General features: G+C 29.5%; 3 protein-coding genes across 3 annotated transcripts; all 3 read right to left on the bottom strand.

The window, feature by feature from the left end:
* Positions 1-4309: 4309 nt before the first annotated feature.
* On the bottom strand, positions 4310-7698 carry LOC145753492 (single-strand DNA endonuclease ASTE1-like). Its single transcript, XM_082569895.1, has 8 exons — positions 7518-7698; positions 7209-7298; positions 6837-6958; positions 6518-6702; positions 5988-6149; positions 5604-5730; positions 5006-5470; positions 4310-4830 (listed from the first exon to the last, which is right to left on the bottom strand). The coding sequence occupies exons 1-8, from the start codon at positions 7673-7675 to the stop codon at positions 4310-4312; spliced, it is 1830 nt and encodes a 609-aa protein (XP_082426021.1). The 5' UTR covers positions 7676-7698.
* A 1841-nt stretch (positions 7699-9539) lies between these two features.
* LOC145752832 (single-strand DNA endonuclease ASTE1-like) lies at positions 9540-14084 on the bottom strand. The gene is made up of 8 exons (XM_082569182.1): positions 13823-14084; positions 13404-13493; positions 13022-13146; positions 12730-12914; positions 11246-11407; positions 10977-11088; positions 10320-10784; positions 9540-10140 (listed from the first exon to the last, which is right to left on the bottom strand). The coding sequence occupies exons 1-8, from the start codon at positions 13978-13980 to the stop codon at positions 9620-9622; spliced, it is 1818 nt and encodes a 605-aa protein (XP_082425308.1). The 5' UTR covers positions 13981-14084; the 3' UTR covers positions 9540-9619.
* Positions 14085-14393: 309 nt separating this feature from the next.
* Positions 14394-26957, bottom strand: LOC145752087 (uncharacterized). Its single transcript, XM_082568293.1, has 24 exons — positions 26791-26957; positions 26044-26281; positions 25584-25749; positions 25269-25453; positions 24459-24543; positions 23902-23984; positions 23665-23792; positions 22963-23140; positions 22543-22667; positions 22112-22208; positions 21366-21546; positions 21032-21259; positions 20664-20827; positions 20182-20324; positions 19639-19829; positions 19254-19404; positions 18829-18974; positions 18584-18750; positions 18011-18274; positions 17691-17816; positions 17252-17444; positions 16810-17009; positions 15370-15508; positions 14394-15039 (listed from the first exon to the last, which is right to left on the bottom strand). The coding sequence occupies exons 1-24, from the start codon at positions 26933-26935 to the stop codon at positions 14725-14727; spliced, it is 4038 nt and encodes a 1345-aa protein (XP_082424419.1). The 5' UTR covers positions 26936-26957; the 3' UTR covers positions 14394-14724.
* Positions 26958-26963: the final 6 nt, after the last annotated feature.

Raw genomic sequence — 26963 nt, 5'->3', positions numbered from 1 at the left:
AGGAGTTCATACAGTTTATAGCGCCTTACTCAAGGGCACTACAGCATGATGTTACTTGGGTACGAATCCAGGACCTCATGTAGTGTAGGTAGTGGTTAATTTAATAAGAAAACAATTTAGGGAGATAAATGTAATTTGGTAGTAAAAATTTTAATCACTATTCCATCTTACCTTATTCCATTCAAAGTTTGTAAAATTAACAAACCCATTAAGGTTATAGGCTAAATAATTAGAGCTATAGCCAAGAATAGAAACATTTAATATGTTGGCTAATGCCACTGTTTGGCTGTCAATATCTCCTTTACCCACTGTCCATGGTATTTGGAGCTCATCTAAAGTCTGTTTCAATACCAGATCTGTAAAAAAAAATTGAAAGACTTATGTTACTATAGTTTTTGTTGTGTAAACAGAATACTTGCAGTTGGTAAAGTTTAGAATAATCAATTTGTTTATTTACCATTAAGCAAAGGTCTTATTCTTAGATTATGATTTTTCAGGTTATTCTGAAAGAAAAACGATAACTCTTGTACTCTTGCATTATTTCTTTCTTTGTGAAAAACCAAACTGTCTTCGTGTTTAAATCTTAATGATGGTAAATATTAGTTTTAAACATTTATAAGATCTAGTCAGCATTTGGACTAAGGCGCTATTTTTGAATTTTTTAGGTTTTGTTGGTTGCTAATTTATATTTGGCAATCTAAAAAATCATTGACACTATATTTAAACAATTTTTAATATTACTATATTTTTTGTTATTTAAAACTTAATATTAAAAATAGTAAAACTGATAAATGATGCACAAAAACTAATAATTTTAATATGTTTTCTTACCCATCAAATAAAATAATAGGTTTAATTCCACATTTGTTCATATTTTTAAAAAAATTTTGTACTTTTTGACGATACATTTCATACATTCCGCTAACCCAACAAAAACAGGGTTAAATTATTGGTTTAATAGTTTAAATTTTTGAGATGTTAGAATATTTTTGTGCAAATATGTATTATTTGTTTTACAACAACAGCATTAATTAAAATTTTTGGAGTACACAATACAAGTTACTGCACTAAGTCAGCATAATACACATTTTAGTAACTCTAGCTTTAAGAAATAAATTTTATATTTATAAATTGCAACAACATACTAGCGTTTATTTTGTAGTGTAAGAAAAAACATTAATGATGTTTCACTTCCATCCATAACAACATATTGTTTTGACAATTGAACGTTTTGCAAAACTCCTGCTTTTAGCAGACTATCTCTGTTATTAGCAATAAACCATTTAAAACCCAAAATAGTCATCTTAATAAATAACTATTGTTCTTCAAAATTTTGAAAATATCTGTACTTTAGCTTTAAAAAAATTTAAATCCGTTCAGTTACAAAATATTTAGCCAATAATGATTTCCTCACAATTTTTATATTGACTATTAATTTTTACTAAGCATTTGATTTACTTCGATTTATATTTAAACAGCGTATACTATAAAAAAACTTTTATTTTCTATTGGGTGTTCTTTGTTCATTATTAAATTCCAGTTAATAATGTAAATATAATAAACCTACAATAAAATGACAAGTTCCACAATAAAAAAATTTTCTTAGGTTGTTAAAAAAAAAATTTTGTGAGTTATTGGCGACCTTTAAAACTTTTGGCAGTAAAAACATTTTTTTAAGTTTTTGGTTTTAAAAATTTTGTCTTTTTGGTGACCCATAAAACTTCAGGCAATTAATTTTTTTAAGAATTGTAAATTTAATTGCAAAAGCTATTTAATATATTTAACACTATTTTATGGCAACAAATGTCCATTTTTAAACTATAGATTTTAAGTAATACTAACTAACTAAATCTATAATTTTCACTATAAAAAATACAAATTTATTTTAACTTTTTTGTAAAAAAATGTAAATAAGTTCAAAATGTCAAAATCACAGTGCTCCTAAAAATAAAATCTCAAAACAATTTAATGGCATTAAACTTTAAATTCACAATTCAATTTTTATAAATAAACAAGTTTTTTTAATTATATAAAGCTTATAAAATGTTTTGCATTAACAACATGTATTAGTTGCTACCTTGACCTTTATAGTTCTTATATGTTTTGTATAAAATCTTTAATAGAAAAAATATTAAAAAAAGAAAAAGAAAAAATTTAGAAAAAATTTATAGGCTATGTAAACTGTTATATTCTTTTGATTGCATCCTGTGATCTTATGGAATATAGCAGTCATTTAAATTCACCTGACATAAGACCGCTTGTCAAAGCTTTTTATTTAAATTTATAATGGCAAATAAAGAATGGCTTTTTTAGGTCTGGGACATACTTTCTCATGCAAGTTAATATAAGTTTAAGTTAATTTAAAATAAATAAGTGTCTTTTCCAGGCAACCAAAAAAAACTTAAACCCCTAAAGATTCACGAATTGTTTTATATTTTTGCTTGCTCGAGTTGGTGGACACATTTGCTATGAACCACATTGCTTCCCGTGTAATTCCAAAACATTGTAGAAATTTTCGTTGTTAAATACTGTTGCTTCGATGTAATTTTGACCGTTTGCAATATTTACCAGCATGTAGAATTATATAAAATTATTAAAATATGTTACCCCTTTTACCCCTTAATAAAAAAGTGTGGGTAAAACATGGCTTTGCTGTTTTTTAGACATTATATTATTTACAACATCATTTACATTCTCACAGTTAATTGTGCGTACAAAACTTTATTTAAAAATGAAATCTGATTTTTAAGATAAATTTAAACTTTAATTTATTTTTGGGTGTTTTTTGTTAAGTATTAAATTCCAGTCAATAATGTAAATATAATAAACCTACAATAAAATGACTAGTTTTACAATAACTACAGCGCATCAATATTTATTTTTTTTATAGTTTGTTTGGTGAACTGTTGCCCAAGGGTACAACGTTTACATATTTCTGTTTTCACAACTTGATTAACCATGCAATATGATCAAATAAAACATAAGATAATTTTTTTTTTGAAACGCATTAAATAATACTATGTTTCAAGACACAAACAGCGAAACCATGGCTTAAACATAATATTAAACTTTTATAATATTAGACGTATTTAACTTAAATTTTATTGCTATCATATTACTATTTTTATTAAAATGTAAGAGATATATCTATACAAGTAGGGAAATAACCTACGCGGGGATAATATTCAACCCAATGACGTCACATCGCGTGATGTTGGTATTTTTATAGCTAACACAAAACCCGAATCTACCAAGTTGTAAATATTAACGTTAACAAAAGATCATAGTTAATATTGCGATAGATTAAATATTATAAATATTTAAAAATCGATGGGGTTGTTTGCTTTAGAAATAATAAAATAATTTATTTATTGTTGTTACTGATATGTTACTATTTTTTTGAATGACCGAATGCTAAAAACCCTAATACAAAAATTACAGCTTAAGACCAAATTGGGGGTTTGCCAATTTTATTTAAAATTATTTTATAAAAATGGTTTAATTTGGTAAAAATTATTCCACAATTAATAGGCCTAAATATTTTTTTACCAATATTAAATATTAAAAATATTTTATCGCTAAAATTATATCTAATGAAATTCGACATTTATTTTAATATCTAAATCAATTAAAACACCCATTTAAAAAAGCATATACAGATTAAAAGACTTTATTAAAAATACATTTACCATATCACAATCAGTTAATAATATTAAGATTTAAAATTAAGTTCTAAAAAAGAAATTATGTAACAAAAAAAAAAAGGTTCCAAAAAAGGTTGAAATAATACTAAATTTAACAACTTTATATAGACGGCCTATATAAAGTTGTTAAATTTATTATTATTTGTGGTGAAAAGCAAGCTCTTAAATAAGCTTTAAAGGTACATATGTTAAATATTTGTACAGGTTGAATTGGTTTTTTACATTTTTTTCGTCCGTATGTTGGCTATTTTATTAAAACAGAGCTTTCAAAATTAAACTTATGGTTTAAAAAGTAAAGTAAAATATAAAAAACAAGATATATAATTCTATAATGATTAAGTTTGAACGAAAGACATACATTTTTTTAAATTAATTTACATTTTTATATATATACAAATTTATAACAATATAGAATTTATAACAATATAATATATACAATATTTTCAATATCATTTTTATATAACAACCTTTTTTTTAGTTTAAAATTTTTTTTTATTAAAATCAAACAAATTATAAAATTATATATAGGGCAAAGGATTAGGTAATTGACACAGTTAACGTTTTTAGTGTTTGAATGTACAAATTGTGTGCGTTAAATATATAACTTAACGTTCACATTGATTCAGGATGCTGTAAATCCTCTTGTACGTACTCTTTGCAGGAGACTCGTGACTTAACAAGGATTCGGGCTTCTTTGAGTTTGAGAAAATGCGCAGAAACAAGTTACCGCAGAAAACTTTGCCGACTTGCGTGGTGGGATAAGGGCAATCTAACAACTTGTTAAAATTGATGACCTCTAACATACATAACTGCCATTGTGTCGATGTGTTAATGCCATTAGCATCAAAACGCACGTAACGGGTTTGGGCAACTTCTTTTTTTGCATTCTCAAATTTCTCCAAGTTATTAGTGAATACCAGAGCAACCACAGTTGCCAAGGCTTTAATCATATGGTCACTTGGTTCTGCTTTTTCTACCCAATATATGGAAGCGAGGGCCAATAATTTTAACTCATTTGTAAATAAATTAACACTTTGATTGAAAATATCAAAATTAAACGGACTTAGAATTTCACTCGCTAGATGTCGCATTTTGGCTATCATGGGCGCTTTTAAGATTTCTTGATCTGTCAAAAAAAGAAAAAAAATTATATAAATTTTACATTTTCTAGGATAAAACCTAAATTTTAATATATACTTTACCAGTAACATTTGCCCTGTGTAAAATAAATAAACCATAAAACACATTTATATGAACTGACTTGGTATAACTCTAGGGTAATAAAAAATTATCATGCTTACTTGACGGCTGAATTGTCATCATTTCAGTTTCTTTGTACTCTGCGTCAACAGTATCGTATTCTACTATCTGCAGGTTATTTTTCAATGCTACTAGCTCGTACATTTTCTTCCTTATTAGCTTTGTAATCGCACGTGGAGATTTAGACATTGACGGGTCGGCCATAAGAACCCTTAAATGAACATTTAGAGGAAATTCAACCAGGTTTTCTTGGTTGTTAAGAAGATCTAACAAATGATCTGATAAATTCAACCTCCTCAACTGCAACCCAAGCTCTGTTTTTTCGCTTTGAGATTGCCCTACATCGGGCACAGCTTTGTCTTTATTGGATTTTAACAAATCAATTAACTCAGGATCTTGTTTCACATTTTTCTTTAAACTTTTTAGGATGCTGGTATGGATTTTCGGAGTTCTATATTTCTCTAAATCGCTTTCAATGTTAACTGCCAACTCATTAACAACAGTTTCTATTACATAAAAAATTTTTATTTTGCTTATTTATAGAATCCTTTAATAGAAATTTAATATGCCATGTCAACTGATATATCATTTTTATAGCATCCCATGATCTTATGGAATATAGCAGTTATTTAAAATCACCTGACATGAGATCGTCTGACATGAGATCGCTTGTCAGAGCTTGAACATTCTCTAATATTTCACCGTCTTGATAATTATTTGAAGCCCATTTTAAATATGAATGAAGTTTATCGCTCATATATTCCCCCTAAACAATAAAAATGCACTATTTATTAGATAAACCGATGTATTGGTGCTTTTGCTTGATCAACGTTATTTACCTATGTAATGGTTAATAATTAGATAAAATACCTATCTTTTAACTTTATTTAAATATGCAATGGAAAATAAATAACGGCTATTTTATGTCTGATCCATAAACCGTTTCATGCAAATTAGTAGAGGAATGAGTAAATTTAAAATAAATGAGTGTGTTTTTTCACAAAATCAAAAAATAACTCAAACGTCTAAAGATTCCCGTATTGTTTCATATTTTTCCTTGTTCAAGTTGGTGAGTACAACTTCCATGAACCACATTGCTTCCTGTGTAATTCCAAAACATTGTAGAAATTTTTCGGTGTTAAATAATGTTGCTTCGATGTAATTTTGACCGTTAGCATTACGTACCTGTAGAAACCATACACTTTAAAAACTACATGTAATTTATTTTTATATAGTAATTAACTCATAACATATAGGCTATAAGTCAAACATAATAAGATAAATTAAGTAATAATACATTTTTGACTTTGGGGAATAAGATTCTATTTAATTTTGACATTCTGCCCCTTTTTTATAAATACTAACTAAAAACAATTTTAATTTAATCAAGTAAAATATAATCAATTGTTGTAAAATTTACCGTAAAACACATTAAGTTATTAAACGATTAAAGAAAAGGGTAGTTCTAATATGTTTAACATTATGTAATAAGAAAACAATTCAGAAAGTTATTTAAATTTAGTGGTAAAAAAGCAATGACATATTTATCTTACTTTCTCCCATTCAAAGTTTTCACAATTAACAAATCCATTATGGCTTTGAGCTAAATAATTAGTGCTATAGCCAAAAACATAAACATTTAATATGTTGGCTAATGTCACTGTTTGGCTGTCAATATTTCCTTTACCCACTGTCCATGGTATTTGGAGCTCATCTAAAGTCTGTTTCAATACAAGATCTGTGAAAATAAAAAAAACATTTAAAGTTACTCACCGAATATTTAGGCTATAGGCTCATGTTATTATGAATTTTGTTGCGTCAACAAAATACTTGTAGTTGATGAAGTTCAAAATAATTCATTTGTTTATTTACCATTAAGCAAAGGGGTTGTTAGATTATGACTTTTCAGGTTATTCTGAAAGAAATGCGATAACTCTTGTACTCCTGCATTATTTCTTTTTTTGTAATAAACCAAACTGTCTTCGTGCTTAAATCTAAATTATGTTAAATATTAGTTTTAAACATTCATAAGATTTAGTCAGCATTTGGACTAAAGTGCTATTTTTGAATTTTTTAGGTTTTGTTGGTTGCTAATTTATATTTGGCAATCTAAAAGATCATTGACATCATGTTTAAACATTTTTTTAATATAACCATATTTTTTGTTATTTAATACTTAATATTAAAAATATTAAAACTGATAAATGATGCAAAAAAATTCAAAATTTAACTATTTTTTCTTACCCATCAAATAAAATAATAGGTTTAATTCCACAATTTTTCATATTTTTAAAAAAACTCTGTATATTTTGACGATGTTTTTCATACTTTCCGCTAAAACAACAAAAAAGGGTTTAATTCTTGGTTTAATGGTTTACATTTCTAAGATGTAAAAATACTTTGTGCGAATATGGTGTTCTTATTTTACAACAACAGTATTAATCAAAATTTTAGACTACACAATGCAAGTTACTGCACTAAGTCAGCACAGTACACATTTCGGTAACTCCTACCAAGACATAAATTTTACATTAATGAAATACAACAACATACTAGCGTTCCTTCTGTAGTTTACTATGAAACATTGATAATGTCCCACTTCCATCCATAACAACATATTGGTTTGATAATTGAAGCTTTTGCAAAACTCCTGCTTTCATCAGACTATCTTTGTTATCAGCAATAAACCATTTAAAACCCAATATAGTCATACTTATAAATTTTCCTTTTTAAATTTTAAAATATCTGTACTACTAAACTTTAGCTTTAAAAAAATTAAAATTTATTTAGTTACAAAATAGCATTAGTAATATCTACTTATATAATTTACTTCAATTAATATTTAAACAGTGTATAATACAAAAATTTAAACTTTAATTTTCCATTGGGTGTTTTTTGTTCATTATTAAATTCCAGTCAATAATGTAAATATAATAAACCTAAAATACCTTAACTAGTTTCACAATAACTACAGTGCAATATTTACTTTCTTTATATTTTGTTTGGTAAACTAACGCAAAATTAGGTACATAGTTCACTTATGTTTCGTTTTACAACTAGATTAACCATGTATAAAAATTTACCACCTTAATATGAGCAAATAAGACATAGAATAAAAAATTATTACTTTTTTAAATGCATTAAATACCACCATGTTTTAAGACACAAACAGCAAAACCATGATTTAAACATAAGATTAAATTTTTATTATTTGTTAAAAAATGCATTATAACATGATAACTAAAAAAGATTTTTTTAAATATCCCAAAGTGTAAAAAATAAAGTTTTTTAATGTAATCTAGAGGTTAAGTTTATTATTATTGCTATATAAAAACGTTTTAACCACAGCAAGATATATACTACAACAATATGAGGTTATATATTTAAACAAGGTTTTGTTAAAGTTGGCCAATTATTTCTATATTTTTTAACTTAAATGTTGTTGCTTTTATAATTTTTTTCTTGCAAAATGTTTAAAAAAGTTGATGGAAAAAAATAACAACTAAAATCAAATATTTTTTGTATTAAAAATATTGTTTTAAATAAAAACTAAGAATCTTGTATTTAAAAAAAAGGGTAGTAGACAAAAATAAAAACTTAACATGGAGAGCTGAAAGATATGTCTATACAATGAGGGAAATAACCTACGCGGAGATAATATTTAACCCAATGACGTCACATCGCGCGATGTTGGTATTTTTATAGCTAACACAAAACCCGAATCTACCAAGTTGTAAATATCAACGTTAACAAAAGAATATAGTTAATATTGCGATGGATTAAATATTATAAACATTTAAAATCGCTGAGGTTGTTCGATTTAGAAATTATAAAATAATTTATTTATTGTTGTTACTAATATGTTACTATTTTTGAATGACTGAATGTTTAAAAACGCTGAATACAAAAATTACAGCTTAAGACCAAATCGGGGGTTTGTCAATTTTATTTAAAATTATTTCATAAAAATTGTTTAATTTGTTAAATATGATTCCACAATTAATAGGCCCAAATATTTTTTTACCAATATTAAATATTAAAAGTATTTTATCGGTAAAATTATATTTAATGAGATTCGACCAGTATTTTAATCTCCAAATCAATTAAAACACCCATTTAAAAAAGTATGTAAAAATTAAAAATTTTTATTAAAAAATATTTAACATATCACAACCAGTTAATATTAAGTTTTAAAGTTTAAAAGAAAAAGGCTCCGCCTATATAAAGTTGTTAAATTTATTATTATTTGTGGTGAAAAGCAAGCTCTTGAAATAGCTTTAAAGGTACATCTGTTAAATATTTATATAAGTTAAAATCGTTTTTTTACATTTATTTGTACATATGTGAGCTATTTCATTAAAACAGAGCTTTCAAAATTAAACTTATAGTTTAAAAAGTAAAGTAAAATATAAAAAACAAGATATATAATTCTATAATGATTAAGTTTAAACTAAAGACATACATTTTTTTAAATTAATTTACATTTTTTTATATGTACAATTTTATGACAAGATAGAATTTACAACAATATAATATATTCAATATTTTTAATATAACAACGTTTTTTTGGTTTAAGGTATTTTTTCATAAAAATTAAACAAAGTATAAAATTACATATAAGGCAAAGGATTGGTGTGAGCGTTGTGAAATATTCATTAACGTTCACATTGATTCAGAATGCTGTAAATCCTCTTGTCGGTACTCTTTGCAGGAGACTCGTAACTTAACAAGGATTTGGGCTCCTTCGGGTTTGACAAAATGCGCAAAAACAAGAAACCGCAAAACACTTTGCCGACTTGTGTGGTGGGATAAGGGCAATCTAACAATTTGTTAAAATTGATGACCTCTAACATACATAACTGCCATTGTGTGGATGTGTTAACATCGTCAGCACAAAAACGCGCGTTGTCGAGATGAATATCAAGTCCCCTTGCGTTTTTAAATTTTTTCAAATTCCTGGTAAATACCAAAGCAACAACCGTCGTTAGGGCTTTAATCACATGGTCACTTGGTTTTGCCTTTTCTACCCAATATATGGAAGCGAGGGCCAATAATTTTAACTCATCTGCAATCGAATTAACACTTTGGTTAAAAATATCAAAGTTAAACGGGCTCAATATTTCACTTGCTAGATGTTGCATTTTGGCTTTCACAGGCGCTTTTAAGATTTCTTGATCTGCCGAAAAAATAAAAAAAAAATATATATAAATTTTACATTTCTTAGTATTAAAGCTAAATTTTGATATAGTTTAACCGCTAGCATTTGCATTCGAGGAAAATAAATAAAACATAAAAATGTATTTATATAAAAAACTGACTAGGTAGGTAGGCTAATAAAAAGCTATTATTGTTTACTTGACGGCTGAATTGTCATCATTTCCGTTTCTTTGTACTCAGCGTCAACAGTATCATATTCTACAATTCGCAAGTTGCTAGTTAATGCTACTAACTCGTACATTTTCTTCCTTATCAATTTTGTGACAACATGTGGAGATTTGAACATCGACGGATCGGTCATAAGAACCCTTAAATGAACATTTAGCGGAAGTTGGTTTAGGTTTTCCTGGTCGTTAAGAAGATCTAACAAATGATCTGGTAAATTCAACTTCCTTAACAGCAACCCAAGCTCTGTTTTCTCGCTCTGAGGGTGTTCTACATCGGGTAAAGTCGCGTCTTCATTAGATTTTAACAAATTAACTAACTCTGGATCTAGTGCCAGAGATTTTTTTAGATTTCTTAAGACATTAATGTGAATTTTTGGATTTTTATATTTCTCCAAATGACTCTTAATGTTTTCTGCCAATTCTTTTGTTTTGATTTCTATGTCGAATAAAGAAAAGTTAAATTGCAAAACAAGACATTTGGATTTGTAATTTATTAAACGTAGAATACATGATGTTAAGTATGTTAGGTACACATAAGTTTTAACTAAGTTTTACCTTAAGGATAATTTATTAGAAAATTCTATGACCGTGTAAATTCTTGGTATAAAAACTATTCAATTAAACTCACCTAACACGTTACCGCTAGTTAAAGCTTGTACATTATTAAATAATTCTCCGTCTTGATAATTATTTTGAGCCCATTTTAAATATGCATTTAACTTTTCTCCCATAATTTGTCCCTAAACAAAAAAAATGCAACATTTTGGGGTACGTTCATCAATATGGTGGTGTGCCGCGGAAACCGGTAGCCTACCGATAAAAACTGTTCAAGGGTAAGTAAATAAAAAATACATGGGTGATTTTTTAGCCCTACTAAAAAGCAAACAAAACTTCAACCTTAAAAAAATCTCGTATTGATTCATGTCCCTGATCACTCGAATTAGTAAACACGACTGCCATAAACCACATTGCTTCTTGTGTAATTCCGATATTTTGTAGAAACTTTTCGTTGTTAAATACAGTTGCTTTGATCTGATTCGGACCATTAGCTTCAAGCACCTGTAAAGTATTAAAAATTTAATAGTAATTTTAGTAAAGATTGTTTTTTTAAAGTTCTGGTATTTGTTTATGTTCATTAAATGTTACAAAAATGTTCTTATCGCTTAAAATTTTGTTTAATTAGAATCAAAAGTTAAATAGGAATTCATTTATAGTAAAAGTAAAGGCCGGTTTACACAAGACGCGAAGTAAATTTTATTTTATATCAGAAACGTACATAAGAGCGCGATACGTTTACGTCTGGAGTAAACGATTAATCGTTGTAAAATTTTACTTCAAAGACCATTTAAAAGGAAGCAGTTTAAATTTTTAAGTTTAACGTTATTTAGTTACAAGCTTTAAGATGTACACCATTTCCCGGTTTACAATAAAGTACCGGGTTTAAAACATGGGATAAGTTTCCGGTTTATTAATCGACGCCGGATTTAAAACGTTAAAGAGATCTTGGTTAATTATATAGCACAAGACTTTAAACCTGGGCCACGGTTAACGCGTCCGATAAAACTAAAGTTTATAGTATAGCGCGATATTTAAAACTATGTGTTTAGCTCAGATTCATAGTCAAAGTACTATTACCGCTTAGCCTTTTGTTAATTAATACAAGCCAGTCAGCCAGGTAATATATGAACTTCGTTTATTTGAAGCAAAACTTGGGATCACGTTAACTGTCCGTAACTCAACAAAAAAAGTTACGTTTTTAAAACCAGTGAATTTAGGAGTTACGTAATAATTACGAGATAGCTCTCTCGCAATGTAGCCTATGCGAATAAATAATAAACATTAGCTATAAATTACTACATTTTAGTGTAATATAATTTAATAAAACTGTAATATAGTTTAATTAAGCAGTTATAAGTTTGGGTATGTCCCAAATTAGGCAGTACGCTTGTTGATAAACAATAGTCGTCCGACAAGACCTGTTGTTTTAAGTTTGCGACTTTACTGAACACCAACGGTTGTTTTGCAGACATCATCTTAGTCTTCAAATATATATACCCTTACCCCAACCCTATCTAAGTTTGTTGTTAGAGAGAACCACACAAAACGAAAAAGGCGTTGCGTAGGAAAGTTACGTACAAGCTACGAGTAAATTTGGGAGGTACGTAGTGTTTATTAGTTTTGTCTGGGTACGGACAGTTAACGTGAAACAAAACTTGTTTAAGCTAAGATGGTAATAGTAATCTTTTTTTAGATTTGATTTTTAAATCTGATGCTAAATATTAAAATATTACATACTCTAACTTATTGGTTTCAGTAAGAACAATAATTCAGAGAGATAAATGTAACTTAGTAGTAAAATTTTAATCGCTATTCCATCTTACTTTATCCCATTTAAAGTCTTCAAAATTAACAAACCCATTAATGTTATGGGCTAGATAATTGGTGCTATAGCCAAGAATAGAAGCATTTAATATGTGGGCTAATGCCACTGTTTCGCTATCAATATTTCCTTTACCCATTGTCCATGGTATTTGAAGCTCATCTAACACCTGCTTAAACACAAGATCTGTAAAAAATAGAAAAATAGAAGTAAATTTTATGGTTTTAGTACTGAGTGGAATCTAGGTGTGTAATAAAAGTAAAAATGGTAATCAAGTTGTTTAGTTAATTTACCATTCATCATAGGCTTTAATTTTAATTTCCTATTTGTGAGGTTGTTTTGAAAGAAAACTAATAACTCTTGTATTCTTGTATTGTTTTCTTCTTTGTGATAAACCAAATCATTTTCATACTTAAACCTTCGCAGTGTAAAATAATAAAAATAAACATTTATATTAACTAGTCACCAGGAAGGCTAAAGTGCCCAGCTTTACATATTAAGGTTAAATTTTTATTGTAGGCTAAGCAAGTCTAAAGTAATTTTGATTAGTCTTAAAAATTTTAACCAAAAAGTATACTAAAATAACCTAATTTTTTCTGATTCAATACTCAATATATAAATTTTAAAATAAAGAATAACGCAAAATTAAATAAACGTGTCGTTATTTTTACTTACCCATCAAATAAAATAATTGGTTTAATTCCACATCTCTTCATATTTTTAAAAAATTTCATAATTTTTTGACGATACATTTCGTACATTTCGCTAAACCAACAAAAAATGTTTATTCATTAGTTTAAGTAATTAAATTTTGACATTTTTACACTTGGCCCATAATACCTTTTGGCAATGTCATTGCCAATACATTAAAACCTTTGTTCGGGAAATAAAGCTAGAAGAATTTCCTTATTTAGCAAGTTCCGTGCAATTATATTATTTGCCATGTCATATTTTTTTACAAAAACAGCATTAATCTAACAATTTATACATTGCACATTGTGAGTAACTGCTCTGTACTAGCTTGGCACAGCACACATTTTAAAAACCACTGCTTTAAGAAATAAATCAATATTCATAAAAATACAACAACATACTAGAGGTTTTTTTGTTGTGTAAGATAAAACATTAATGATGTTTCACTTCCATCCATAACAACATATTGGTTTGATAATTGAACAATTTTAAAAACTCCATCTTTTATCAGACTGTCTTTGTTATTACTAAGAAACGTTCTAAATCCCATTATAGTCATTTCGATGATTTTTTTTAATGTCTGTACTGATAAATAGTATTTTTTATTTTTTTATAGAATACTTATATAAAGTTGTCATGACACATTTTTTATAAAGACTACTAATTTTTTACATGTTAATTGATTTAAATTTCAACAAATTAAACTTTAAAAAGTTTTAACTTTTCTTTTTCAGTAGGTGCTTTTTTGCTTTGTTTATTAATTTCAATAGGTTACGTTCTTTTTTCCTTTTTCTATTAATTTCAATAGGTAATAGAATAAATCAACCATGGTTAATTTGCCAGTTTAACAAAAGTGACAGTGTTATGTTCCATTTTGTTTAGAAATTAGGTACATAGGTAATGTATTTTTGTATTAACAACTTGATTACCCATGTGTAATAATTAACCACCATTAATATGATCAAATAAAACATGAAATAAAACTTTTATTTTACTGATATAAATGCCAAAAAGATGGTGTTAATTTAGACGTTTGAACTTTAGGTGGTTTGATATTTTATTAAAATCACAGTGCTAAAAAAACAATCGAAAGACATCTTAAAAACAACAAAATGGCGGTAATACTATGAAAAACACAATTAATTTTTTTAATTGTTGATAATAAACAGTTTTAAAAATGTTTAAGTTTAACAGAATATATAAGTTGCTACTTTAACACAATTAGAATTTTTTAATTTGGTAAAAAAAAAATTAAATCATAAAGTTTGCTACAAAACCAATTGAATATTGGTTAACCAAAATTTTAACCAGATGTTTCAATCATTGGTTTGTTGGTTGATATTTCAACGCTAGCTTCACCCGGCAAAATAAATCCAACTTTTACTTTGTCCCCATCTTGCATTGTCTTTTCCACTTTTTGATTGCCCCCATCAATAAACTGAATACTGGCATCACGAGTCACCGGTTTTCCGTCATGTGACACTGGAGCTAGACCATGAAAGGTATGTCGAGGATAAATTTCTTTAATTCGACCCATGATGTCATAATCGGGAAATTTATGTCGATATTCACTTTTTTCTTCCATTCCCTTTCCATATTCTGTCCAACTTTCAACTTCCTATGGTTTGAAGGTTTTATAACAAAATTGCACGATTAAAATACAAGTATAGCCCTCATGTCAGAAAATAGTTGCCAGGTTTATTATCTGGCAGTTATGACCAATAACAACCCAAACTTCAAATGTCAACTCGAAGTTGTGTCATTACAAAAAAGCTACTTAATGTTAGAGCTGTGAAGTTAGCCTTTTTACATTAATGATGAATAAATACAGAAAAATTGTATTTCAAAATAGTAATAAATATCGCAACTTTATTGCTGTTAAAATATTTATTTACTAGTAATGTATTATTTGCATTTTTTAGAACTGAAATCTTATAATATTGCTTACCTGAGTGCTAGGCTGCTCTTTTTTCACTATTTTCCTTTCAATGTCAGGAATCTTAAAATAGTGAGTTTCTTTTTCTTTTTGGGTTAAGAATTGGATTAGTTTGTGCTTCGACAGCAAACTTCTTTCAGTATGTACCAAACTTTGAAAAAATATTATTTTATAATAAAAACTAACAAAATTGAGAATTGAACAAAATAAAAAAATGAAATTATGATACACAAATAATTTCATAAGAAGTATTTATTAACAAAATAAACCTTTTAAGGCAAACTTCAACATATGCTGAGCTTGGTGGCCTGACATTTACCTGAACACCTTACAGTTAAAACCCTTTATCTTAACCCTTTACATTTAAACTGTTTTATCTGAACTGCTACATCTGAACCCTTACATTTAAACCCCCTTTATTCAAAGTCTTCACATTTAAACCCCCTTTTATATAAAAACTTTGCATTTAAACCTCTTACATTTAAATCCCTTACAACTGAACCTTCTTAACTAAATTCCTCACATTTAAGTCCCTTAATTTAAAACTCTTACACTTAAACCTCTTCATCTGAACCCCCTTATACCTTAAATAAACTTCGCGAATGAGTTTTTAAGTTGTAAATATTTCAAATGTCTTTTTTAAACTAACAACTGAATGTGTATTTGTTTGTATTTAAATAATAAACATGATAAATAAAATTCTTCGGAACTTCTTAAACTTTAAGCTGACCACTTTTTGCATGCATCAATGATTTTGGAAGCTTGCTATTAGGCTCAACATTGTCTAGTATACTAAAGAAATCTGATCTGAAAAGTATTACATTTTTTGTTATTATATTCACTGCTCTACAGGCTACAGTTTTTACCAATTAGCTACATACCATAATTTGTTTGTTAGAATATGGTCTTGGTTAAAAAACTAAGCTTTATTCTATGAGGTCCTTGGTTTAATCTCCACTGATTTCATGTTGCAGTTTGTTAAGTAATGCATGGTAAACGAACCCGGTATGAAAACAATTTAAGCTAAAACCTATCAGCAGATTGATTAAACTAGGAATTTAAAACAATGATATCCTTATCTGCCTTGATTGAAACTGGTTTGGAGTAACAAATCTTACTTCAGGTTAAGTATAATATATATTCGAAAAAATGTTACCAAATGTGTTTTTACTAAACCGGCAGCGTGGTGTAGTGGTAAAAACACTTGCTACACCACATAAGGTCGTGGGCTCAATCCCCACTTCTCACATGCTGTAGCGCCCTTGAGTAAGGCGCTATAAACGGTATAAACTCCTGCTTGGCCAGAACTTAATCAGCAGCATAGTCATCGGGCAAATATAATCTATAATATCCCAAACTGCCACAGGCAACTTAAGACTGGGTCAGGGCAAAGATTAATACAAAAAAATTATATCTTGATAAGTTGTAAAATTAAAATAAACAACAACTTACTTCATGTCATGACCATGAATTTTAGCAAATTTGTCATGGCAACGATCTTGAATTGGAATTTTATTTGTTTCCATATTCCAGGTTGTGTTGTCATGGGGACCGGGAGCAAAACCAACATTTTTCTCCTTCGCTTCATCAAATGCTGGAGGTAGTTTAATACCTTTTAGCCTAGTTGCTGTGTCTACACTTGGGTTTAAAACCTAGGTAAATTTTTTTCAAAATGTTACTTGTGAAATGTCTAGTTTATGTGATTTTGTAAAAGAGTTTTTTCGTGGTAACAATGTATTTTATCAAACTTAGAACAAAACAAAAAACACTCATTCTGGTTAATTATTAAAGAATTAGTGAAGGTTAACTTATTTTTAATAAGCGATTTATAGAGCGCTTGTTATAATACAATTTTATGTTTAAGCCATGTTGATAATATATATTTTACACCCACCACTGACAAAGGTGGAATAACGGGCACAGGTTGTCTTTTGAGGGAAAGTTTCTTCGGTTCGTCTTTTAGAAGATTTGTCAGTCTATCCAGTTGGTTTGATGCATTGGTTTTTTCAGTTTGGGGTAATACCCTGTGAAACCGCATTTGGGGGTCATCAACAATTAAACCTTCTTTCCATCTTTGTTTCTCCAATCTATAGAAAACAATTGATATTTAACATTAAGCTAGTGTCAAATCAGTGATATTATATATATTGTAAAGATACTTGGCTTTACAACTTAAAGTTTTAGCAACAAAGTCTGCCTACCAATATCGAGGATAAAGATAAACAGAAAACTATGCAAGGATTTTTTTTAGATAGGGTCCAGGCTTTAGTTTATTTCTGAATTTGGCCCCTTGTGAATATTTTAAATCAATTAGAATTTAAACAAATACAAACTCTTTTTGTGAAAGTTTTTCCTGCTCAAGAAGTTGACCAGCCAGATGAATGGTTACTGGAGGTGATTCCCCAAAATAAGGATTGGGTCTTCTGTACAGCTCAATATCATGTTTTCGCTCGTCCCACCTTAATTAAACAAAAATAGTTTGTGTGTTTTATTACAAAAAATGGCCCTTTTTTCTCAAGATTATTCAATTTTTTTTGTAACTTCCAGCAGGTAACTTAAGTATTAAAAAACCTTAGAGTAAGTACCCTGAAATTTTAAGGGCAAAAATAATAATCCAGTTCAAAATTTTTTTTAAACAAATTTTTTTCCAAACCTCATTCTATTTCTTAATAGCGACGGCTCCAAAATATTTTTATGAAGAACATTGTCTTTAAACTGAAGACGCAAATCATTGATCCGTGACTCATCAGGCTTGAACACATGCTCGTTACACGCACGACTGCTTTTCACGCCTGGGTACACAAACCCGTCATCTGTCTGCCAACGTTGCTGATCAATTTTATCTTGAGTTCGATAGAAAGCTGCTACGTCAACAGGGACAACCATGGCAGAGTTGTAAGTTGGATGGTATGCAAATCTAAGAATGTTTTGTATTAGGTTTAACAACAAATAAAAACATGAACAAAAATTAAAAAAGAAGCTTATAAACATTAAAATAATAAGTTAAAAAAACAATAAATATGTAAAGTCGGGTATATATTAGTTTAAGCATTATTAAAATGGATAAGGTAAAAAAAGGCACAACATCAGTCACTTCTACAATATATAGCTAGTTACAAATAAACACAATGTCAAAAATTTGAGTTAATTGACAGTTACTTTTCAAAAGGTAATTTTAATTTGCAACAACATATAAAATGAGCTATTGAAAATGAATAATTCATACCTTGCTTTGGGATCTTGTTCCCTTAACATATTTCTGAGCATGTCTTTTGCCAACTCAGTGGTATTAAGTGTCTGGGTACTGTAATTGTGTGCTGGTACGTCTGCTGTGAGACTATGCACTTTGGGGTGAAGAGGTCGTCGTCGCTTGCCTGCTTCTTGAACTGCAACCTTAAAAGGTCGCAAGGTCATAGTTAAATATTTAAAAAAAATTATTTAAGAGTCTTTACTTCATATAAAAGAACTTACAATATTAGTAACAACATAATCAGGTTGTACAGGATCAGAAACTCTTTTTTGCATAACTTCTATAAACGCTGAATTGTTGTGATCTATAGGGGTCCACCTTCGTCCTGGGTGGGGGTCAACTATGACATCAGGTACCTCTTCTGTTTCTGATTAGGACATAATATTTTTAATTATAGTGCTTTAATTGCCAATATATTACTTAATGGATATATACCTCGAAGTTTTAATAATGACATTTGACTAAAACTTATCAAAATTTGTTTTGTAAATTTAAAGGGCTTTTTTCAAAGAAGGATAAAGGTATAATAAGGTTAATTGAAAATTTTTGTCACACTCTTGGTTTGGTTTTTAGTAATATGACAGTAATTCGATGCCGCAAGGGGTTAGTACACTAACTAAAAAACCAGTGTATTTAAATATTTTACCTTCAGTTTTGGTCTCAGGATATCTATGGTGTGCCTCAAAGTCATCATAAGTTAGGGGAATTCCAAACTCTCTGCTCATTGAAACGATCATGTCTGAAGATGGAAACAGATTTGATTGTACAACATCACGTAATCTTGTTAGTTCACTTATCTGTTAAATTAGAATGTTTAAAAAGTTTAAACATTACTGGGTAGTTGTCACTGTTTTAACAAATCATTTCATTAGCAAAAAAAAGTTCCTAAAATTTAAATTATTTACACTTACTTGAAACTAGTATATTTCGAAATAAAAAATTATCAACACACAGTCATTGTATTTTATTAAAAAAAAATTTTGAGCAATAAGTTTTCATTATTTAAGTTCACAGATTGATGTATTTTGAACCTGGTTAATTTTCGAGAGGCATTCAAAGCAAGGCCTTGGGACCATATCCCTGACATAAAGTAAAGGTTGTGCCATAATTTCACCAATGCTCTGGTGCAATCTTACACGGCACAAGTCGACGTCTAAACCAGCATAGAGTCTTGTGCTAAATGTCAGTGAGGTATCGAAAAGATGAGTCAGTACTTCACCATCTAAAAAATAACAAAAAATTTATTAAAAAAAAAACTTTTATTAACAATATTAAAAAAATCTATACATTTAAAAAAAAATCTATACATTTTTTTAAAAGGTTAAGGTTTAATCCCCACTGCTTTTATGCTGTAGAATAATGAGGTAAAGTGCTATAAATAATACAAACTTCTGCCAAAGCAAAAAAACTAATAAGTTAGTTATCGAGCAATTAGGATGAAAATAAAATGGGCAACAATTGTTACCCTATGTTTAGGTAGTCTCTTCACATCAAGAATTAATTAGAAATTTGAATAAAAAAATGTAATTTGGTCAAATAGTCCTAGTTTCAAGAACTTTTACATGATGTTTTACCCTTAATATTACTTCTATCCAACTCTTGGTGTAAACCGAGCATTGCTCCTTGGCTTAAACCCTCTAGCACCACTATGTGTGCTTTTCCATCTATAACATGAAAGCCAGTAATAATATCGAGCTTTCTGCTTTTCTTCTGATCTCTGTTATGTGAAATAATATACATATTAAAAAAAAACATCTACATTTGTATAAAGCAAATATTAGCTATTTTAACAAAAGGACTTTGCATAATTGGGAAAATAACTTTAAGTTTTATTTATTTACTAAACATTTTTTTTTAATTAATTTGTTTGCATTTATTTATTAGAATATAAATTAATAAAAAAACACTAACTGTTATAAAATTATTACCATAAGTAAGCAACTTATGACTAGGGCGAAAGTATCTTTAAATAAAACCAAAGCTATAAAATTTACATTAAAATTACGTTGCAAAAGTAGACTTTTCGTTCAAAGAATTTATTTTAAAAATAACTTACATAGTCAATTTATAAGTTGATAAAGTTGCTGTGATCATATTTTTATCCAAATGTGAAAGTTTTAAAGCTTTTGCATTTGCTTGAGTTACATATTCCTCCAACTTTTTTAATAAATCCTTGTTTTCGTAACTGAAATAAAATATCACTCTAGCAAATGGGCACATCTGTAAAAAAAAACTAGTTAATTTATTTTCTAAAAATAAAATTGAGTTAATCTAACTACAAAAGGCAAATTACAAAAAACTTGAAAAAAAAATTATTTTGACAAAATTTTGAAATTTTTTAAATTTTGACGGAAATTTGTTTTTGACCACTTAACAAATTCCAAAATCTAATGTCTATTGGTTTTAACCAACCCTTATATTTACCTGTGTTGGCAATGGCAACAACCGTGGCACATTTTCATGTGGCACAAGAGGATAAAGCAAGGAGATTTTGACCTTGAGCACAGTGCCAGATTGAATATAATGTCCTGGAAGAAAAGGGGGTCTTTCAGGGCGATCCACTGCCCCAGGATGTCCAACTAACTCAACATTACCCTGGGTGTTTGTAGGGTCCCGCAACACGTCTGGAATGGGGCTGGGGTTAACTGGAATCTAAAAAAGGATTAAATAAGACGTCTATTGCTAAATGCTTACAAAGGAATGTATGATTATCTGCATTTAAAAAGCAAAAATTAAAAAATTATAATAATCAATTTACCTGAAGATTAAGCTTGGTTTGTCCCCTTAAAAGTTCGATCAAATTAACCCGAGCAACCCCATATGGGTCATAAGCCTTACTCTTTGATTGAAATGCATTGTGGGTAGTACGTTTTGCACTGATGACCCCAACATTCGAAATTTTTGCATCATTTGCTTCGTCCCCGAATATTGTTGGCACACTAGATATAAACAAAATTTTTAGACGGCACTCCTGTGACGAAGTAAACATTATCATAAGATTTATTTTTGATGTAAAAAGGTCGAATGCGTGACTTGAACAAAGATGAACAACATTTACTCCAACCCAGTCGCCTGTGGCAGTTTTAAGTTGCCTGTGGCAGTTTGGGATATTATAAAAATATAATTGCTGAGTAATTATGCTGCTGATTAAGTGCTCTTATGATAATGTTTATACCGTTTATAGCGCCTTACTCTAGGGCACACTTGGTATTGAAGCCAGAACCTCATGTTTCCTGCTGCCCGTAACGTTACTATTGCGAAACATTAAAACCAAAACAGCTAATCTTGAAAAAAATTAACCTGATCATAGAACTTAGAACTACAAACCCTACCATAATACACTTTCAAGATGTACGTCTTCCTGGCCCAAAACGTTAAAGAAATTTTTTATTTCAAGTAAAATATATTGTTTTGTTGGTAAGAGTGTCCAAAAAAGCATATCCTAAAACCTATTTTCAGTGACTAAACAATGTCACATAAATATTTATTTAGTTTTTTAATTACCCAGGTGTGTCATCTTCCTTTCCATCTCTGTCATGAATCTCAACAGCGAGGGAATTACTCTGAATAAATTCTCGAACCTCTCCATCATTTAAACGACCTTTAAATAAAGATTTTTTTTTTAAATCTTTGTCCTTAACTTCATGGTCATAACACATGGTAACATCCACTTCATGGTCATAACACATGGGGACTTAGGTAGATTTACTATATTTTTCTACATATTGAATAAAGTTTTTGGCTACAAAAAAATGTTTGGTTGGCATAAGTTTGTATTTATATACGGCGCTTTACATAAGGGTACTACAACATGAAAAAAGTGGGGATAAAATCCATGGTTTTATATAGTATAGCCATATGCTGTAACAATTATACGCTTTTAATTTCAACGATTTACTAAACTCTTGCTAAAAGTGCACAAAAAAATTCCGTACCTAATAATACCACATGATTGTCCTCAAAATAGACATGTCTTCCATGTGGTCTTCCACTAGTAACGTGAGTTTGATGCCCCAAAAATGAATACTTGCAATGCACGGGATCACAAGTCATTGATAACCTTAAAAAAATTTAAGGAAAAAAATTAATAGGGAAAGATATCACGAAGTAGTTGCTAAAAAAAACTTTTTTGACGATTTTTTGCTAATTTTAAAAAACAAATTTGAGTAACTTATTGTATTCAATTAAGATTTTGAAAAGTTTGCCTTTTTATCTTATTTAATGAAGTCAAGCAACTTAACATATTCATATAATAGTAAGGTCAGTAGCTATTCTATGTAATATCAATTATTCACATTATTTGGGCAACTAGACTAGCATTTTACAAATCTCACAATTAAATTCAAAAAAATAACCTATTATATGGCATGGGGGTAGATGGTAAGTCCTTTACAGATTTGATGGTAATCACCATTGGGTTGAGATGGTGTTGTATTTTGTCTGGTAATAATGGTCCATCAATCGAAATGGTAACCAGAGCGTCACGCACAGATCCTTTTGGATCGTGTAATCTTTTCGTGTAAGTTTTTAAACCTTCAAAGGAAATTAAGTTTATAATATTTTTAGACAACAAAAGTAGAAAAATTTTGAAAACATCTTTATCCTTGATGTAAGAAGGTTGAATGTGCGACCCAAACATAGAGTAACATCAGTTACCCTGACCCGGTCTTGAGTTGCTTTTAGCAGTTTGGGATATTAAATAGTCTATAATTGCCCGATAATTAAGCTGCCGATTAAGTGCTGGCTCAGCAGAAGTTTATACCGGATATAGCGCCTTACTCAAGGGTGCTGCAGCATAAGAGCAGTGGGGATTAAACATATGACTTCATGGTGGTGTAGCAAGTGTCCCTTACACTACATCACGCTACCAGCAAATTATTAATACATCTTACTTTAATATGCTTTAATATAGTGTCAATAGCGATTAAACCCAGAAACTTATGTAATAAAGCCAAGTAATGTAACCAAGACACTAAGCTGCCAATCAACTTAGATTAAATTAGATATGTCCAAAACAAGAAATAGATTCTGTTGTGCAAAATTTATTGCTTTTTTACCTGAAAAAAGGGCCTCCAACTTGATGGGAATTACAACTGGTTTTTGTCGAGCACTTTGATTCTTTTGTGCCGTCCCTTCATTTGGTGATTTGCCCTTTTTGTCACTAACAGCTGACCCTTTTTTTTCTCTAAGGTACATAACACTAATTCAATACATAGATTTTTTTAGTTTAAAAGTATAATTTTTAAGTTTAGAAAAGATCTAGCTTTAGTTTATTTATTTTGTATAAAATTTACCCAGTTACTTTTCTCTTCTTTTTGTCACTTGAAGCAGATAAATTGGCTTTCGAATTTTTTGAGATTTGCTTTTGAAGTTTAGCCTTAAAAGAATTTAAGAGATATACAAACCAATAATTGTTTGAATATAAGATTTTACACAATAATAGTTTTTTTTTTGTATATATCTTCATTTTAGATGTGGAAAGGTCGAATGCGTGACCTAAACATAGAGTAACATCGTTTACTTTGACCCAGTCTCAAGATACCTTCAGCAGTTTAAGATATTATAGATTATAATTGCCCGGTAATTATGCTGTTGATTTAGTGCTGGCTCAGCAGGAGTTTATACCATTTATAGCGCCTGACTCAAGGGCACTGCAGCATGAGAGCGGTGGGGATTGAACCCACGACCTTATGGCGGTGTAGCAAGTGTTCTTATCACTATCTGATAAGTCCTAATCTTGTTTTTATTTCACTAGTTTTTTGGAAAGTTTCTAAGATATTGCCTTGCTTGTTTTAACTTTGTTGTATTTCGAACTTAAGCTTAAACCTTAAAATAATATTGAAGCCTATACCTGTTGTTTCTTCAGTTCATTTATTCTCTTTTTTTCTTCATCTGAAGCATTTATCCCTGCCAGCCTTCCAAGCGAACTTCTTACTCTGTGTTAGGAAATATTATTCTTTTTTAAACCAGTTTAATTCATCTGGCTAGTATTAATAAACAAATATAACTTATTATGGCTGATTAGAGATTATATCCTGCAGATTGTTCTCTGTTTTTGTCTAGTGGGAGTAAAAATCATTTATAGTATGTAACTTAAATGTGCCACAACATGAAACTAGTAGGGTTGGGTTTCTTAAAATTGGCTGTGTACAATGTGTGCAAATATGTAAACAGTCTAGATACTCTATCCAGTTTAGTTTGATGTACGTTTATTTTTTTTATTTTTTTTCCTCAATGTGGGAAGGTTGAATGCGCGACCTAAACATAGAGTAACATCAGTTACTCCGACCTAGTTTCGAGTTGCCTTTAGCAGTTTGGGATTTTATATAGTCTATAATTGCCCGGTAATTATGTTGCTAAATAAGTGCTGGCTCAGCGGGAGTTCATACCGTTTATACCGCCTTACTTGAGTGCGCAAAAGCATCAGAACAGTGGGGATTAAACCCACGAGCTCATGGTGATGTAACAAGTGTTTTTACCACTACACCATGCTGCTGGTTTATTACATCCATTACAAACATTGTACACAATAAAAGAATTCTCAGCTGTTAGGAGGGAACTAAAAATTTTAAACCAAGGATCTTATGTTTTGTAGCACAGTTTTCTAATCACTACACCACACAAAAAAGGTTATTTATTACAAAGTTTTAAAAAAATTAACCTCATAGGAGAAACAGGAACCGGCTCCTCTTTTTTTTCTTTAGTTATCTCCTGCCCAGCAATGTCCATCTGGTTAAGTGGAGGAATTGAGCTTCTTTTTTCCGATTTTTTGCTTATATCAGTAACAGAATCTCTGGGCTGAAGGTTTAACCAACTATTGGATTGCTTTAAAACTGCTGCTTGAACCTTTAATATGAGTTTTTTTTTATTTATACCTAATTCTTTTTTTGAATTTGACCAACTATTCCAATAATATAACATAAAAAATGATGCTTTGATTTAAAGTACTCACTAAAAAATTATTTAAAGTACTCACTCCTTTGCCTGGAAAATTTGTTTCATTTGCTGATGGTAACCGAAAAGCTTTTGGGCGATCTGTTCTTGCTTTGATGGAAACTTTTTCTTTTGCGTCCCAAATTTTCATGTCAATTGTGTGGTTGTAAAGTTGAAGAACATTTTTAGAGGTAACCTCCAATTTGTGGCTGCAAAAATAATTATACAGAAAAAAAAATGTTGTTAAATTTTTGTTCTAAGCAGGAATAGAGGCTGTAACGGAATTCTTTGGAATGAAACCTAAGACTTTAGATATAGTATAATCAAGTGCCTCAATTACTGAACCATGCCCAAGTTCTTAATTTAAAATACCACTACGATAATTTTTGTGATCAGACAAAAACAGAAAATTCATTAAAAAAAAACTTAAAAAGTTAAGAAACTTTTTAAATCCAAAATCATTATTCGAAATTATTTAACTTAAGGTTGGGGTTACTTTTTACCTGTGCATCCAGGCAACCCATATTAGCTTTCCATCGTCCCAGGTTTTAACAACTCTTGCATCATTTTCGGTAAAAACTTTTGCTGCAACACTGTAGGTCACTACATCGGTAAGCACTTTTTCATACTTAGGAGCAACTACATATTCACAATGTAAGTACTGATGAGGTCTTGGGGCTTCGACTGTTTTTTTGTTTCGACGAATTAGTTCATCCATAAGTTTACTGTGTTCATCATTGGCTAATTTAAAATAATATTTATTAAAATTTTTAAGTTGGTTAAAATTGTAAAATCCCAATTCTGTTTATTTTGGGATCAAGTTTTTAATTTACGTGCAAGTATAAGATGAATGTTGCATCCATATAATGACAATTAAAATGCCGACTGTAGGGAGGGCTATCAACACAATACGGTTAGTACTTTAGTACTTATTTTTGTGTATATATCTTTATCCCCGATGTGGGAAAGTCAAGTAACAATTGTTACTCCGATAAAGTAACAACTGTTACTCCGACCCAGTCTCGAGTTGCCTTTAGCAGTTTGGGATAATATAAATTAAAATTGCCCAGTAATTATAGTGCTGATTAAGTGCTGGCTCAACAGGAGTTCATACCGTTTATAGCACCTTACTCAGAGCGCTGCAGCGTGACAGCAGTGGGGATTGAACCCAAGACCTCATGGTGGTGTAGCAAGTGTTCTTACTACTACACCACGCTGCCGGTAATTAATAACCTAAAACTTAAACATACGTTTTTGATATGCAACAGCCACTGTAACTGTCACAGTTACTCGATGTGTATCATCGTTCACTGTTTTATCTCCAGGAAAATTAGGTTCCTTTTTCGTTTCTTCCAAATCATTCGATTCCGGCGTTTTTTCATCTTCACTATGCATTTTTACCCCTTTACCCTTTTATTCTAAA

The sequence above is a fragment of the Corella eumyota genome, chromosome 5, assembly GCF_963082875.1.
Source record: "Corella eumyota chromosome 5, kaCorEumy4.1, whole genome shotgun sequence".
Classification (NCBI taxonomy): Eukaryota; Metazoa; Chordata; class Ascidiacea; order Phlebobranchia; family Corellidae; genus Corella; species Corella eumyota.
Note: the sequence above shows the minus strand (reverse complement) of the source record. Positions and strands in the feature narration are given on the sequence as shown.